Genomic DNA, 16,754 nt, shown 5'->3' on the forward strand with positions numbered 1-16,754 from the left:
GAGGCCTGGCGTGCTGCAGTCCATGGGGTCACAGAGAGTTGGACACGACTGAGCAACTGAACTGAACTGAATTGTGTTGTTTGTATCAAAAAACACAGAAAGTAGATTATTTTCTGCATTGAGGAAAAACGCTCTTTGAGTATTTTAAATTGGTCATTTAATAAGCCACAAAGTGGAAATTACATAGATACAATCTGACCACAGCAAAATAACACTCGCTATGGAGAAGGCAATGGCAACCCACTCCAGTACTCTTGCCTGGAGAATCCCATGGACGGAGGAGCCCGGAAGGCTGCAGTCCATGGGGTTGCTAAAAGTCAGACATGACAGAGCGACTTCACTTTCACTTTTCACTTTCATGCATTGGAGAAGGAAATGGCAACCCACTCCAGTGTTCTTGCCTGGAGAATCCCAGGGACGGGGGAGCCTGTTGGGCTGCCGTTTCTGGGGTTGCACAGAGTCGGACACGACTGAAGCGACTTAGCAGCATAGACACCAAGGATAACAGGGGGAAAGCAAGGGTGAAATATCAGGAATGAAAAAAGGAATGTAAGAACAGATTCAGGGACTTTCCTGGTAGTCCAGTTGTTAGGACTTCACCTCCCAATACAGAGGGTGCAGGTTTGAACCCTAGTTGGGGATAAGATCCCAAATGTCTCGAGGCCAACATACCAAAACATAAAACCAAAGCAATATTGCAACAAATTCAATAAGGACTTCAAAAATGATCCATATCAAAAGAATTTTTAATCAAAAATAAATAAAATGTTGATACTTTAAAGAAAAAAGATTCAGAGGAGATGAAAAATTCTGAGGTTATCTATTAGTTCATGCCAATAAATTTGAAAATGTAAATGAGATGGACTTTTTTAAGCAAATATAAATCACCCAAAATTGACTCAAGAGGAATCAGAAAATGAATACTCTATTACTTACTAATAACTTTGGAAAGAATAATTAAAGATCTAGCCTTCCAAAATCCATCAAGCCCAGCTTGACTTATAGATGCATTCTTTAAATCAGCAATGAGCAGCTAGATATCTTATAAGTTAAAAACACCATGTGTAGGAAAAACCAGGATGCTTTCAAAATTATCCTAGAAAGTTAGCATAATCTAGTGTTAAATCTGAATGAAAACCCCACCATTGCCTGAAAAGGGAAAAATAATTTTATTTATCAGTATAGATGCCCCATAAAAGCCCTAAGAAAAATTAGTAATTTTAATTCAACTGTATTTTTATAAAAGAACATATATCGACCAGATAAATTTGTTGGGGGAATATATGCATGGTATAATTAAGGATGGCATTTTGAATCAGTAAGCAGAGGATGGACTAGTTGGGTTTGGTGTTAGGGCAGTTGACTTCTTGCTTCATCAAATCCTTGCCCTACCCTATATATAGGTACAATTTCCAGATGAAGAGGTAACCTAAGCAACATCATTATCATCATCAATAACAACAATAACAGAAAAGTTCTAAGCTGCTAGAACTCTTAAGTAATTCCTCTTGTGATTCTGGGTCTCCTTAAGCTAGGCAGGACATCTAGAAGCCATGAAAGATAAGACTCACAGATTTGAGGTCACACAATTTTGAAACGGCTTTGCAGACAACCCCACCAAATATTATTCAGTGCTTAACAAATAATGGGTGCCACATGAAAACATTTCCAATGGTAACACCATGAAAACACTAAGTGATAAAGGCAAATGACAGAATAGTTATATTTTTGAGATCAATAAAATCAATAACGCTTTGGCAAGTTTGATTAAAAAAAACTGGGCATGGAAGGGAGAAGACACACATAAGCAATATTGAGAATGAAAAGGGGGTATAGTGTCAGAGAAAAGCAAACACTATAAGGTAATACTAGTTGTAACTTAGTGCCTCTGAACTTGAAATTGTAAACGAGATGGACAATTTTCTAGGAAAATGCAAACGACTAAAACTGACTCAAGAAGATGTGGAGCTTTTTTTTTTTTAAGGAAAAATAGAACTCTGGATATATTAATAGAAATAGATCCACAGATAGATTGATATAGATAGATGATGGATAGATATAGATAAATGATAGATAGATAGATGATATATATCAGCAGGTTTGTGGTTTAAAAATGCAGGTTACCTCTGGGAAATGGGACTAACAGAGGCAAGGCTAGGTGGAGGGGGGCAGCTGCTTTCTAAATACAAGCTGTGTGCTTTGAATCCTGTAAAAGTCACGAATTACTTTTGCGATAAAGGAAGCAAAAATTGTTGGTGAGTGGCTCGCCAGGAAGTCCCAGGAACAAGTCAGAGGTGGGCTAAAGGATGGAGCTGGAATGGAATCCAACCGCTCCTCTGTGATAATCAGATTCTCCCCAGTCTCGCCGTTCTACCTGCCCCCTCTTTTCTCCCTCTCCTTCCCACTCTGTGGACAGACATCCTGAGATTGGAGGGCGTTGATGAAACAAGGCAGAGCAGCGGAAAGAGGAAAGAATCCCTCCTCCAGTCTGGGGTTTGGAGTGTCAGACTTTGGGGAGTGTCCTCACTTTCTCCCAATCCAAGGGTCGCTGCGCCCCATCCGCGCCCACCACCCTCTGGGGTTCCTAGAGACTCAAGCTAAATTGTTGAGCGAGTCTAATCCCGCAAGAGCTGGCGATGAGGGGGTGGCGTGGCCAGCGCCTCCGCCCGAGGCTGCAGGTAGGAGCGTCCCCGCCCCCGCTGCCCTCTCCTTCCCCCTGCCTCCCTAGCACACACACCCACACAAGCCGCGCGCCTCCCGGCTGGAGAGATGCTCTGAGGAGCCAGCGGGCAGCAGCTCCTCCTTAGCCAGCAGAACCGAAGAAGCAGCTGAAGGGCTGGGGTTGCGCCGGAGACCTACAATCCAGAACCAGGGGCAATTCTTATCTTTCTTTCACGCTTCTTTCTTTCACTCAAAAAACAAACAAACAAACCAAAAAACTCCCTTGTTCCCACTGCAACTTGGAGGAGCATGGAATGATTGGAAGGAACTGGCGCAGAAGCTTTATTTATAAACCCTAAAGAAGTTCTGGGCAAGTCACTCCACGGGACCGCGAGGCCCCAGGTAACCCCAGCTCCAGGCGCTGGCTCAGTATGGCGAGCCAGCCCACAGCCTCAGGCAGGGGTGCGGGGCGCTCCCTGACTTTGCTTCTGGAGCAATGACACTCCCCGTGGCCCGGACCCAGGTGGCCTCGCTTGGTGAGCGTCCCCACCAGGTAAGCGCACCCCGGGGGGTCTCCACTCGGCACCTGAATGGGACCTTCAGCTCCTAAGAAGTAAGTCCACACAGTTTAGCCACAGGCATGAGTGGGAGGTTTGTAGGAAAGAGTCTGTTTTTATCACAGGAAATTGTGGGAGATAGGAGTGGAAGATGGTTTTAAATATTTTATTTTTGTATTGACGCGTGGGGATGAGATGCGTAGGGGGATGAATTTTTGTCGGAAATGCTTGTGGATCGGGCCTGGAGATAGGCGCCTGAATTTGTGCATGGACTGAAGGGGGAGCGAAGCCCTTAGATTTTGCAGAAACCTGTGATGAAGGGGAGGTGAGAGGTGATGATCCTGAAAATGTGGCAGATATTGCGCAGAGTATGAATCTAAGCATTTTAGAGAAATGATGGGAGAAGCACTTACCGCCCTGGCTTCACCTGACCCCCACACTCGGCCATCTCCACGAAGATGCTCACAGGTACTGGCAACAATGGACACCCGCTGCCCACTCACTGCCTGCGCGCCAGGAGCCCTCGGCGTTCAGCACCTCGGACAGAGCCCGCGGGGCAGCGTGCGGCGCCCGGAGAACACCTGGCCTCCCGTCTCCGCCCCAGGCCACCGAGGCTCCTGGCTGAGGGCGGCTATCCAACGCCGCCCCTGCAGCTGGGAGAGAGGATTCTCGAATCGCAAAGGCAAACGTGGAACTCAATGTCTGATCCGCTTCTAACTGCTTCCCGTGACTGCGGAAGGAAGAGGTGGAGTGTAAACACATACCCCCTAGCTTCCGCAAATACTACAGCTGAAAGGCGTGGCCTCCTGGATTTTGAAAGGTGGACCCAACCTTCTTCAAATTTTAACAATTACTGAGAGCTTTCTATGTGCCAAGGCCCTGTGCAAAGCGCTCTTTACATGAGTTACTTTATTGTTAGAGCCCGCCACAAATGGGTCTATGATCCCCATTTCACAGATGAGAACACTGAGGCAAGAGAACTTGAGTAACTTGCCCCAGTTTATACAAACACCAAATGGCAGAGCAGCGTTCTTAAACTCCAATCTGGGCTGCAATAGTCGGGAGATATGTCAGGCAGAATTTTGTCAAAGAGCTCTGAACTTGGGATCAGAGGAACAGAGTTTAAATCAAAGCTGTACCACTTACAGACGTGTGCTCTTGGGCAAGATTACCTAATGTGTCTGGACTTCAGGCTCTATCTGTGAAGTTAGGATAATAAAGCTTCCCCTGCAGAAGTACTACGGGAGGAAGTGTCAAAGAGATCTTGTATGTGGCAAGATTCAGGTAACTTTGAATTGTGGTTGTATGGTAGTGGGGGAAGGAAGTAGGAAGCAGGCGATTCAAAGAGGAAGAGGAATGGGAATCAACCCCAGTGGCATTCTACAGGGTGCTGGGCACAACTGAGGGCAGGGCTTAATCCATCTTAAAGCATTCCCATTAAAAAATGTTAAAGCACTGTTCCAGTCAAGCAATACGGAACTGTGTACTACATTTAGCCCCCAGCCCAGTACTATGCAGCCTTGTTCTACACTAATCAGGCTAAAGGTCTGGGAAGACCTGGCAGTGAAAGAGCCTAGATTCAGCGAGATTAAAGACTCAATCTCTGTCTTTAAACTTCCCTCTTATAAATGGGGAAAGGTTGAACAAGATGGCTCCTCTCAGCTTCAAAAGTCTAAGACTTCCATAGTTTGTGGATAATGAAATAATCCAAGGGTTTCTGGGCTTCCCCCTTCACTCAGATGCTAAAGAATCTGTCTACAATACAGGAGACCTGAGTTTGATCCCTGGGTTGGGAAGATCCCTGGAGAAGGGAATCGCTACCCACTCCAGTATTCTTGCCAAGAGAATCCCATGGACAGAGGAGCCGGGCTATAGTCCATAGGGTCGCAGAGTTGGACATGACTGAGCGACTAACACTTATGGACAAAAAAGGCAAACAATTCCACCCATTCATCTCCTCCATCAAAAAAATATTTTGAGTGTGTGTGTTAGTGATGTTTTAGTTTTCAGCATTTCTAGTCCATGTGCCTTTGAAATTATGTTAGTCACAATTATAGTGGAGTTGAGTTAAACACAAAACAGCCTGGCTCCAAAGAAGGCAGTTGGTGTCAGCCTGGGGCAAAAACTTACGTATGAGCACTTTATGGTAAGTCCCTACATATGAGCCTCAAGTTTTGAACTTTCGAAGACGCAAATGTGCATTCACCTGTCCAATCATGTAAGTCAGTTCACATATCTGGCATATATTGTCATGTGGGTGTATCCTCTACACATGGTTGTGCTTTCATATACTGTACAGTGCTAATTTTTTGGTGTTTGTTTTTATGCATTATCTGTGTGAAAAGTATTATAAATATATTACAGTACAGTTGTTGTTCAGTCACTCAGTTGTGTCCGACTTTTTACCACCCCATGGACTGCAGCACATCAGGCTTCCCTGTCCTTCACCATCTACTGGAGTTTGCTCAAACTCATGTCCATCGAGTTGGTGATGCCATCCAGTCATCTCATCCTCTGTTACCCACTTCTCCTGCCCTCAATCTTTCCCAGCATCAGGGTCTTTTCCAGTGAGTCGGCTCTTCAAATCAGGTGGCCAAAGTATTGGAGCTTCAGCTTCAGCATCAGTCCTTCCAATTAATACTCAGGGTTGATTTGCTCCACGATTGACTGGTTTGATCTCAGTACATTACAGTACAGTATTATAAAGCAAATATGTTAGTTGGGTGCCTATGCTAACTTTGTGGGACTTAGCAACAAATTGTACTTATGAATGCACTTTTGGAACAGAACTCATCTGTATGCAGGGAACTTGCTGTATTGGGTTATAAAACCTTGGGAAGTAGGAATAAGGGAAATGAAACACAAGGCAAGGAAAGAGGAAAAGTAAATACATTATTGAGCTCTTCATAGCTTGGCAACTAGTACATTGATTACTCAGTCTTTTGGAAATTGTATAATCCACTGCATCTCACCCAGACCCAAACTAGGCTATTAGAACAAAGGGAAAAGAATTTACCTCACATCTACCACCCATCTCCCATCAGTCAACATTTGTCCTGCAAAAGGCCAATCCTCACCACCAGCTTCTGAGCAGAGTAACTTGATCTCTCCAGGCAGCTGATGGAGAAACAGTTTCTCCAATAGTCAGTTTCTCCTGGTCAGTGGCACCCAGGTGTGGGGCTCAGCCATCTGTAACAGTGACAGCAAGGGTGACCTGACTCTAAGACCGAGGTATAGACCTTTCGAAGGCCACTTGGGCAAAAGAGCAAGGTGAGCAGCCAACATCCAGAGAGGAGAGGTGGCGTACATCTGGGATGATAAATAAAGTGAGTCTGGCATCATCTGCAAGGCTCTTGTCAATAAGCCATGTGACCTGCAATCTCTTCAACCCACTTTTCTTGATGTGAAAAGTGTAAGGTGGATGCAGCACGCCAACAGTTAACGTTAAGGCAGCACACTTTATCTGGGCTACAGGGATGAGGTAAGGATCTGATTCTGTCCTTGCATGGAGCTCCCGCATTTTCATCATTTAAGGAATTTAAGTGGGGAGGACCACAGTGAAAAAAATGGCTAGAGACAACCTGAAAAGTAGCTCACTGGGGATAGAGAAGGTTCCCTCGGTCAATGGGCTAGACAACCCAGACCTCAGAGAGCAACTGGGATGCTGAGCCTCCATCTTGCTCTCCCCTTAGGGGCCGGGGGAAGAGTAGATGGGGGACAAGCCTGAGCTCAGAGGAGGAGGTAGCCGCCGATGCAAAGTGAAGGGAGAGACACACCTCCCAGATATTCTATGCTCTTCCTCCTTTTCTTTCTTCTTTTTCTCCCTACCTGCCTCCTTCCACCCCAGACTTCAAGGTGGTCCAGAGCTATGTGACTGGCACTACACACAACACAGAGAGAGACAATCCAATGGTCCACCCATATCCCCTTTCCATCTTCCTTTCCTGATTGTCTTCCTCCCTTCTTCCATCTTTCCCTTTACCCAACTTTCAAATTATCACAGAGCTGATGAGGGACAAAAGACAGTTTTCCTGCCTTGAAGGGCTCAGAGATACAGGGAGGAGGCTGACCCAGATGGTTAACCAGATCAATACTCCAAGTGAGGAAGGTGACCCCAGGGAATGCAGTATCCACATTTTTTCTTTTGGTATGTTGTGTGTGTGTGAGTGTGTGTGTGTGAGAGACAGAGAATGCAAAGATGATGTATAGTATTCCAGTGTGTGAATACACTACCATTTCTTTATTTTCTTTTTTAAAAATATTTTTATTTAGTTATGTATTTACTTATTTGGCTGTGCCTGGTCTTAGTCATGGCATGAGCAATCTTTAGTTGTGGCATGTGGGATCTAGTTCCTTCACCAGGGATAGAACCCGGGCCACCTGCATTGGGAGCCCAGTGTCTTAGCCACTGGAACACCAGGGATGTCTCTCTATTTTCATCTTGAGGGATTGTTTCTAGTTTTGGCTTTTTTATGAATAGGGCTCCCGGGATCATTTTTGCACATGTTTTGCTATGCATATTTATCAATAATCTATTCCTGAGAACAAAGCATCCCCAAAATGAGTGGCTTAAGTGAAGGATCACTTCTTTGCCAATAGTTTTGGAATTGGAACATCTGCTGGCCTCTCCTGAGCTCCCTTATGCAGTTGCCATCTTCTGGGGCTTTGGCTGCTCTGAGATGGCCTCATGGACACTCCAGTATTCACTGAGGCTGTCAGCTGAAATGCTCTGTGTCCTTTCTGGCAGGATACCCCAGGCTTCTGTCCATGGCAGTCAAATTCCAAGAGAGCAAATCCTGAAGCTGCAAGGTCCCCTGAGGCCTTGCCTTGAAAGCCACACAAAGTTAGTTCTGCTGCATCTTATTAGGTGGCTCAGAGGGTAAAGCGTCTGCCTGCAATGCAGGAGACCTGGGTTCGATCCCTGGGTCGGGAAGATCCCCTGGAGAAGGAAATGGCAAACTACTCCGGTACTCTTGCCTGGAAAATCCCATGGACGGAGAAGCCTGGTAGGCTACAGTCCATGGGGTCGCAGAGTCGGACATGACTGAGCAACTTCACTTTCATTGGTCAAAGCAAATCCCATGCTGACTCCTCCTTTCCATGGGAGGAGAGGGAAGGCCTCATCACAGGTGGTGTGCGCGCAGGGAGGGGAGGACTTTGTGGCCATGCTTTTCGGTCCACCACACACCTAAACCCAGGCATGGAATTACTGGGTCAGAGCGTAGGCACTGGCTCAGTGGAACCAACTGATGCTCCGCCAATGCATGCCTCCTGCTTCCATCTTCCTGCATCCTTGATGCTGTCGGTCTAATTTTAGCCTCGCTGCAGGGGGTAGTGCTATGGCTACACGGTGCTGTAATTTGATTTTCCTTGATTACTAACAAGGCTGAGCACCGTTTTCTGTGCTTATTGGCCATTTGTGTATCCTCTTTTGGAGGAAGTGATTTGTAGGTGTTCTTTATATAGTCTGGATATGAGTCAGTTGTAATTTTATTCCACTCTCTCCCTTCCATCTTGAGTGATTTTTCCCTTGATTAAAAAGGAAGTAACATTGGAGCTGAGATTTGAGAGATGATGAATAATTAAAGAGGAGCAGGGTGGGCTTATAGTTAGAAACATGAACAGGGCTAGAAGGAAGAAAAGGAAAAGTGGGGTGGTTGAGCAATGGCCAGCTTTCAAGATAGAAGGAGCATAAAGAGAACAGGCGTAGCAGGCAGGTGCTGAAGGTGGGTGGCCAGGAGATGAAGGGCCCTTGGATGGAATGGAAGACAGCTTGTTTTCACTGCACGCTGCCTTTTCTTCTTTTGTGTGTTAGTGGATCAGTCATGTCCAGCTCTTCGCGATCCCATGGACTGTAGCCCACCAGGTTCTTCCATCCAGGGAATTTCCCAGGCAAGAATACTGGAGTGGGTTGCCATTCCCTTCTTCATTTCTTCCTTTAGCTCTTGAAAATTCTGCTTTAAATGCCCAGAGTTTAGGGATTAACAAGCTTATCAACTCATGGAACTGTAATAAAATGATCATATGTAGGACCACAGGAAAGTTAAAACGACAGAATCAGAAGAGAAAGAAAGGCCACATCAGGGAGAAGAGGGAGAGATAAAGAATCAGTAGGAGAGGACATCCCTGGTGGCCCAGTGGTTGGGTGTCCACCTGCCAACGCAGGGAACATGGGTTCAACCCCTGGTCCTGTAAGATTCCACATGCCTTAGGGCAACTAAACCCTGGGCGCTACAACTACTGAGCCTGTGCCCCACAACAAGAGAAGCCACTGCAATGAGAAGTCCTCCCACAACTAGAGAAAGCCTGCACAGTAAGGAAGACCCAGCACAGTCAAAAATAGATAAATCAACAAACAAATAGAACCGGTAGGAGCCTGAAGAAAGCAGCATAGAGTTGAGAGAAACGGAGGCTTCTTGTGGATACACTTAATAACATATGGTATCTTTGGATGGTAGTGATTTTACAGAAAAATCTCATAGGAACACATAGACACAATTGCGATAAGATCAGACTGAGATGGAGTTGTTGTTAGAACAGAGCATTTGGAAGAAGCGGAAAATGATCTGAAGCGGAAAGATACATCCTAGACTGTAAATCAAAGTTACTTCTGAAGGGAAAGAGGAGCTTTGAAGAGGGTTGAGAGGGGGCGTAAAGGGTATCTCTTCTTCTTTATATACTTAAGTATGAATTGGGCATTTTTTCCCAAAAAAGAAACAAGTATCTATTCATGTATTGAATGTTTTAGAAGGCTATATATCCATCTCTCAACTTGAGCCAAGAAAAGCTGACTTCCTACTTAATTTTTGTGTGCACGTGTTCTCAGTCATGTCCAACTCTTTGCGACCTTAGCTGCTGCTAAGTCGCTTCAGCCGTGTCTGACTCTGTGACCCTATAAACTTTAGCCTGCCAGGCTCCTCTGTCCATGGGGTTTCCCAGGCGAGAATGCTGGAGTGGGTTGCCATTTCCTTCCCCAGGAGATCTTTCTGACCCAGAGATCAAACCCGTGCCTCCTGCTATGTCTCTTGCATTGCAGGTGGATTCTTTGCTGCTGAGCCACTGGGGAAGCCCTCTTATACAATAGAGGGATGGGAATTGATCAATAATTGCTCAGAGGAGTGGGGCAAGAGGAAGGATGGTGTGCATTAGAGGAGAAGGAAAGCTCAGGCATTGTAACACCTGCTCAGCTGAGCCCAAAGGACAAAAAGTCCACCTGGTGGGGCCTTGTGGGCAGAGTGCAGCCAGTGAGAGGTCCAGGGCTGGCAGGCATCAATTCTGGGAGACCATGTCTCCTTATTCCTGGAAGACCTCTGGATCAACACCCACTTTGGAGGCTATAAGTCCAGGATTTAGGTAATTGACACGAGGAAAACCAACACAGGAAACCCAGGTTTGACAAACTTCAACGGCGGTAGCTCTGGTATGAGCTTTATTTCCTAACACCGGTGAGCAAAGATGCAATCCCTTGTCCACCCTCTGCCTCAAGTCTGCTCAACCAGAGAGGAGGGTGTGGCAATGCATCATTCCAGTGGGTCTTCGAGTCTGATCGTCAAGGATGAGAACTCTGACATCTGCTGGAGAAGTGGGAACTACAGCCTGGAAAGGGATGGCTGGACTGTTCTTGTTTTTATAATCTTTTCCCCCTGTGATGACTGTGATACATGTTTGGTTTAGGAAGTACAACAAAAAGAAGAACATGAAAACTATTCACAATCCCATCTCCATTGTTGTGCATTTTATTCTCGTCTTCTGGATACACACCTAGAGCAACAGTGCATTAAATCATTATTGACGAGGTAACCTATCAAGTGTAAGTCACTGCTGAGGCTACAGCAGTGAACAAGATAGACACAAACCTTTCCTTATGGCAACTTAGACCTTAGTGATGCCAACAGACAAAAAACAAAGGTTCTTAAACTGCAGTGTGATAAATATGTACAGTCAATGCTGTAAGAGCTTGCATGTTTTCTTGCTTACTCTCTCCTAGACATTACGCCAGCTACTTTACATGTGGTTACTTGTTTAATTAATATATACAGTATCCCATTTAATCTTCACAATGACCTAATGGGGTAGCCTGCTACTATCACCACCCCCACCCCTGACAGGTTACAGTTGAAGAAGCAAATTCAGAAAAGTTAAATAACCAAGCAAGAGATTTCCCTGGTTGTCCAGTGGCTAAGACTCCCAATGTAGGGGATCTGGGTTCAATCCCTGGTTGGGGAGCTAAAATCCCACATGCAGCAACTAAAGATCCCATGTGCTGCAACTAATACCCAGCATAGCCAATAAATAAACAAAACAAAACAAAACAAAACCAAGCAAGGTGGCATCACTTGCGATCAGGCTGGGACATGACTGTATACAGACTCTGTAACACCTGTGCTGCTCAGATTGGCTATAGAAAGTGTGCATGCATGCACTGTAGCCCGTCAGGCTCCTCTGTCTGTGGGATTTTCCAGGCAAGGATACAGGAATGGGCTTCACTTCCTTCTTCAAAGCTATAGAATATATGACACTTATCTGTCTTCTTCCTTTGCTAGGTCTGACTGCTGCTGTTGCTCAGAGACCGTAAGCTGTAGCCAGGATGATGGACGATGACACGGAACTGAGGACGGACGGAAACTCACTTTTAAAGGCTGTGTGGCTCGGGAGGCTCAGGCTGACAAGGCTCCTCCTGGAAGGGGGCGCATACATCAACGAAAGCAATGACAAGGGGGAGACGGCTCTCATGGTGGCGTGCATCACCAAGCACGTGGACCAGCAGAGCATCAGCAAGTCCAAGATGGTCAAGTACCTGCTGGACAACAGGGCAGACCCCAACATCCAGGATAAGTCTGGCAAGACCGCCCTCATCCACGCCTGCATCCGAAGAGCTGGGGGGGACGTGGTCTCCCTGCTGCTGGAGAACGGAGCAGACCCCAGCCTTGAGGACCGCACTGGGGCTTCAGCTCTGGTTTATGCCATAAATGCAGATGACAAGGATGCATTGAGACAGCTTCTGGATGCCTGCAAGGCCAAAGGCAAGGAGGTAATTATCATAACGACAGACAAGTCGTCTTCAGGCACCAAAACCACCAAACAGTATCTGAATGTCCCCCCTTCACCCAAAGAAGAAGACAGACAGTCGCCTCCCCCGTGTGCTTCTCCATCTGAGGTTGAACTGAAGGCACCAGGCCTGGGCTCTCCACCCAGCGAGAAGGAAGATGACTTCTTTAGCCTCCAATCAGGGCATCCAAGTAGTTGTAACACTGCCAAGGCTCTTAATGAACCTGGGTCGCCTGTTCGGAAAGTTGGGAATCTCAAAAGGGCCCGCCTGCCTCAGCTGAAGAGGCTCCAGTCTGAGCCCTGGGGCCTGACGGCACCATCCGTGCTGGCTGCCTCCTGTGTGCGTCAGGACGAGACCCACGGCGTGGGCACAGACGGCGAGGTCAACAGCATCGGTAATGTATCCTTCCCCAGAAGGGGCCCCCTCTCCAGAACCAGCAGCATTGATGGCAAAGATGCCAGCCTCGTCCACATGGTCACGGAACAGGTGGTGAAGATCCCGGTCTCTTCAGCACTGGCCTCGTGGAAGGCAGCCTATGAGAAGACTCAGGCTCCCCACCCACGTCTGGCCAGAAGAAGTACTCTCCCTATCGACCAAGAGAAGGTGGGCATCTGCCCAGCAGGTCCCTCTGCTCTCAAAGATGCCGTGACCCTCAAACGGCTGGAGAATGACCTCTATGATTTAGAGTTACAGCCTGGGACCGACCTGCCCAACCCCATCTCCCTAGAATCAGGCAAAGGTCCACTGGATCGCAAGAAGCTCAACAGCTCCCACCTTTCTCTCTTCCAAGGCTCCAGGGAGTCCCTGGACGCTGTGTCCAGCACATCACCCAACTCAGCCCGCCGCAGGCCACCCCATCTTCTAGAAAGACGAGGTTCTGGAACGTTGCTCCTGGACCGAATTTCTCAGACCAGGCCTGGCTTCCTCCCACCTTTAAATGTAAATCTGAACCCACCTATCCCGGATATTAGAGTGAGCAGCAAACCTTCCTCTCCACTTGCTAGTGGCTTAAAATCCATGGTTCCCATCGCTCCAAGCTCACCAAAGAGAGTTGACTTGAGAAGTAAAAAGAAACTCCTCCGGAGGCATTCTATGCAAGTTGAGCAGATGAAGCAGCTGTCTGACTTTGAGGAAATCATGACCTAGACTAAGCTTTTATGGAGTTTGTTTTTTTTTTTAAATCTATGTAGTTTATGAATAGTATTATAATCTAGACCAACATAGCCATGCAGGCTTTCTGTATCCTGATCATTCCTTAATGCTGGTGTGTGGCTGCTTCAAAAGAGATGAAAACAGACTGCCGCTTCTGTTCTGAAAGGACATCTGGAGTTTTATAGGGCTCCTTGGAAAGAGCTCAGGATAACTGAGTTTTAGAGTTGAAATTGCAAAAAAAAAAAAAAAAAAAAATCTCCCAAAGAAGAAAACCTTTGGAATTTCAAAGCCGCACAGCAGGTACCATGATCTGAGCTGCTGACACCTGTTATTTTATATCAGACAAACAAGAATTTAAATCACAAGGTGGTATTTGGAGTATGTCATGTGTCATAAATGTATAAAGTGCCTAAGAGAAAAACGAGGGGCTTTAACATGTGTTAGAATGTGCAGAGGCTCAACACCAACCCCCAGGCTATGAAATTTGGGGATGTGTGTTACATCCAGAAAAACAGAAGCAGTATTCTCCCATTAGGGAGGTTCTGACATCTGCTTCCTACATTGAACCACGTCAGGGGGCACTGGCTGGTACAGCACAGTGGAGTTCTTCCAAAACTTCAGCAACAGATTTTATCCACTAATTTGGGTGTCCTTTGGGTTTCTCTAGTGTTTTGGAGATAAAGATTCCGCCTGCAATGCAGGAGACTTGGTTCAATTCCTGAATCAGGAAGATCCCTGGAGAAGGAAATGGCAACTCACTCCAGTATTCTAGCCTGGAGAATCCCATGAACAGAGGAGCTTGGCGGGCTATAGTCTATGGGGTCGCAAAGAGTTGGATACAACAGAGTGGCGAACACTTTTGGGTTCCCAAATATCATATCTACATGTCCCCCAAATTCTGTTCATGTAATAGTAGCTGGTGCCTCAAAGATGAATCATGTCCAGAAGTGAAACTCACGTCGGCCTCCTGATCTGACTCAGGTTCTGTGTTGAAATCTCATTAAAAAAAATGTCAGGGCTATTAGCACTTTGGAGCTAAATATTATACAACTCATAGAATAGACCCATAAGACGTATTTCCTTATTATTCTTTAAAAAAAAAAAAAAAACAACTGGGTGAGATCTTGCCAAACTAGAATAATGTGTGATGCTGAGAGACACATATATTCCAAAGTAGAGCTGATGGATGGTTCTCAGGTTAGAGGCGGGGGACAAGGGGGACAGTTGGAGCCTGAAAATTTTAAGGGATGCACACTTTCATTTCCCCTTCACTTTTCTGGGAAATTCAAGAACATCTGGTTTCTTCTTTGCCTGAATTATCTCTGTGATGGGAGATTTGTAGAAATAACCTGTACAACCTTTTAAAGCCACTCTGTTTGAACCCAAGAAGGAAAGCAGATATTTATCACTTTTGGTGCCATGTAGCCACCTCTGAGATGAAGCTATTTCTGGTTATTTCCCATGTACTTTCTCTTTCATGCTACTTAGATAGGTTTGCTCTATGGTTAAAAAAAAATTCAGTAGTCCCTTGGAGGTAGCATCACATCCTAGAAAGAGGAAAGACTTTGAGATTTGGGTTTGTGTCTCTGTTTCATCATTTACCAGCTGAAAGACTTCAAGGAAGTAGCTTTACTTCTCCAAGCCTCCACTCCCTCATCTGTAAAATGGGGTTAGTAATGCCTCACCTGGAAAGTTTGTGGTGAGAATTAAATGAGATAATATATGAAAGTGCCTGTAACTGTGCCTAGCACAGGGAGGAGTAATTGGATAAGATGAAGCTGACTTTTTAAAAATGTTGTTTAGTACTTTATTATGAAGTTAAACCTACATCACTGTATGATCTAGTAACTCCACTCTAGGCATTTACCCAAAAGAAATAAAAATTCAAGTTCATACAGAGACTTTTATATATATGCTCATAGAAGATTTTACTAAATAGTAAACAATAATAATAATAATAATACAACCCAAATGTCCATCAACAGGAGAATATTTTCACATAGGTGGATAAATCTCTAAAATATTATGCTGAATTAATAAGCCAGACACAAGAGAGTACAAACCAAAGGATTCCATTTATATAAAGCCCCAGAACAAACAAAACTAATTTGTGGTGGAAAAAAGAATCAGAAAGTAGCCACCTTTGTGACTGGGACTGAATGGGAAGGCACACAAGGAGACTTTCGGTGAAATTCCATTGATCTGATTATATTTCAGTTTTCACAAAGTTTAAATGCTGTGATATAAAACCCAAAATTAACTTGTATAACAATGAAAATAAGAGGTAGCTGATTTTAAATACTCCTTCAGACCTCTGAAGTCTCAAAATCTCAAATAATACCGAACACCCTACGCAAAGTGAAGCAGACTCTAGCTGAAATATTCAAAGAGCCCTTGAGATTCTCATGAAGTGAAGTCACTCAGTCATGTCCAACTCTTTGCGACCCCATGGACTGTAGCCTACCAGGCTCCTCAATCCATGGAATTTTCCAGGCAAGAGTACTGGAGTGAGTTGCCATTTCCTTCTCCAGGGGATCTTCCCAAACCAGGGATCGAACCCTGGTCTCCCGCACTGCAGGCAGACGTTTTACCATCTGAGCCACCAGGGAAGCCTTGAGATTCTCATGGGTTCTATAAATACTGAGCCCCAAACTCATTTGTAAAGTGAAAGAAATTCTGCCGCAGAAGCTGTGCAGATCAGACCATTTCTATAAGGATATTCTCTAGAAATATATCTGAATATCTCAATCAAAAGTGCTAATGATGGTTATAAATACTCCAAGTATCTGTTTTTCAGTAACTCCATCAGGGCAGGCACATACCCAGCCTTGGCACTGTTGACCATTTGGGCTGGGTAATTCTTTTCTGTGGGAGACTGTGTGTGTACTATATGTTGCTGAGCAGCATTCCTGGCCTCTACCCACTAGACAACAGCAACTTCCCCCCAGATTGTGACAACCCACAGTGCTTTCAGACACGGACAGACATCTCCTGGAGGCAATACCGCCTCAGTTGATCAGCACGGCTCTAGGAGAACGATTGTGTGTGTGGTAGAAGTATGTCAAGAACAACCGAACTGCACAGAGGTGAGGGGCTGGCTGGTGAGGCTGTCCCACTAACTGAAAGGCAGGAAGGTGACTAACAATGCGGGCCTGTAGGATTCTTGACATGAGTGCCAATGGCCTCTTGTACTTTGCAGCAAGGAAAGAAAATGAGAAGCATTGCACATAAGCTAGTGGAACCCAGGGCTCACAAACTTGGTTGAATGTGGACATCCCATAGGCTTCTCAGGACCATTTAGATAGGAATGTTGTTGTTGTTTAGTTGCTAAGTTG

The 16,754-nt window shown here is 45.6% G+C and overlaps 1 protein-coding gene across 1 annotated transcript; it reads left to right on the top strand.

The window, feature by feature from the left end:
• The first annotated feature begins 11,805 nt into the window (after positions 1-11,805).
• Positions 11,806-13,413, top strand: ANKRD34C (ankyrin repeat domain 34C). Its single transcript, XM_069559699.1, has one exon. The coding sequence runs from the start codon at positions 11,806-11,808 to the stop codon at positions 13,411-13,413; it is 1,608 nt and encodes a 535-aa protein (XP_069415800.1).
• Positions 13,414-16,754: the final 3,341 nt, after the last annotated feature.

Source organism: Ovis canadensis, chromosome 18, assembly GCF_042477335.2.
Source record: "Ovis canadensis isolate MfBH-ARS-UI-01 breed Bighorn chromosome 18, ARS-UI_OviCan_v2, whole genome shotgun sequence".
NCBI lineage: Eukaryota > Metazoa > Chordata > Mammalia > Artiodactyla > Bovidae > Ovis > Ovis canadensis.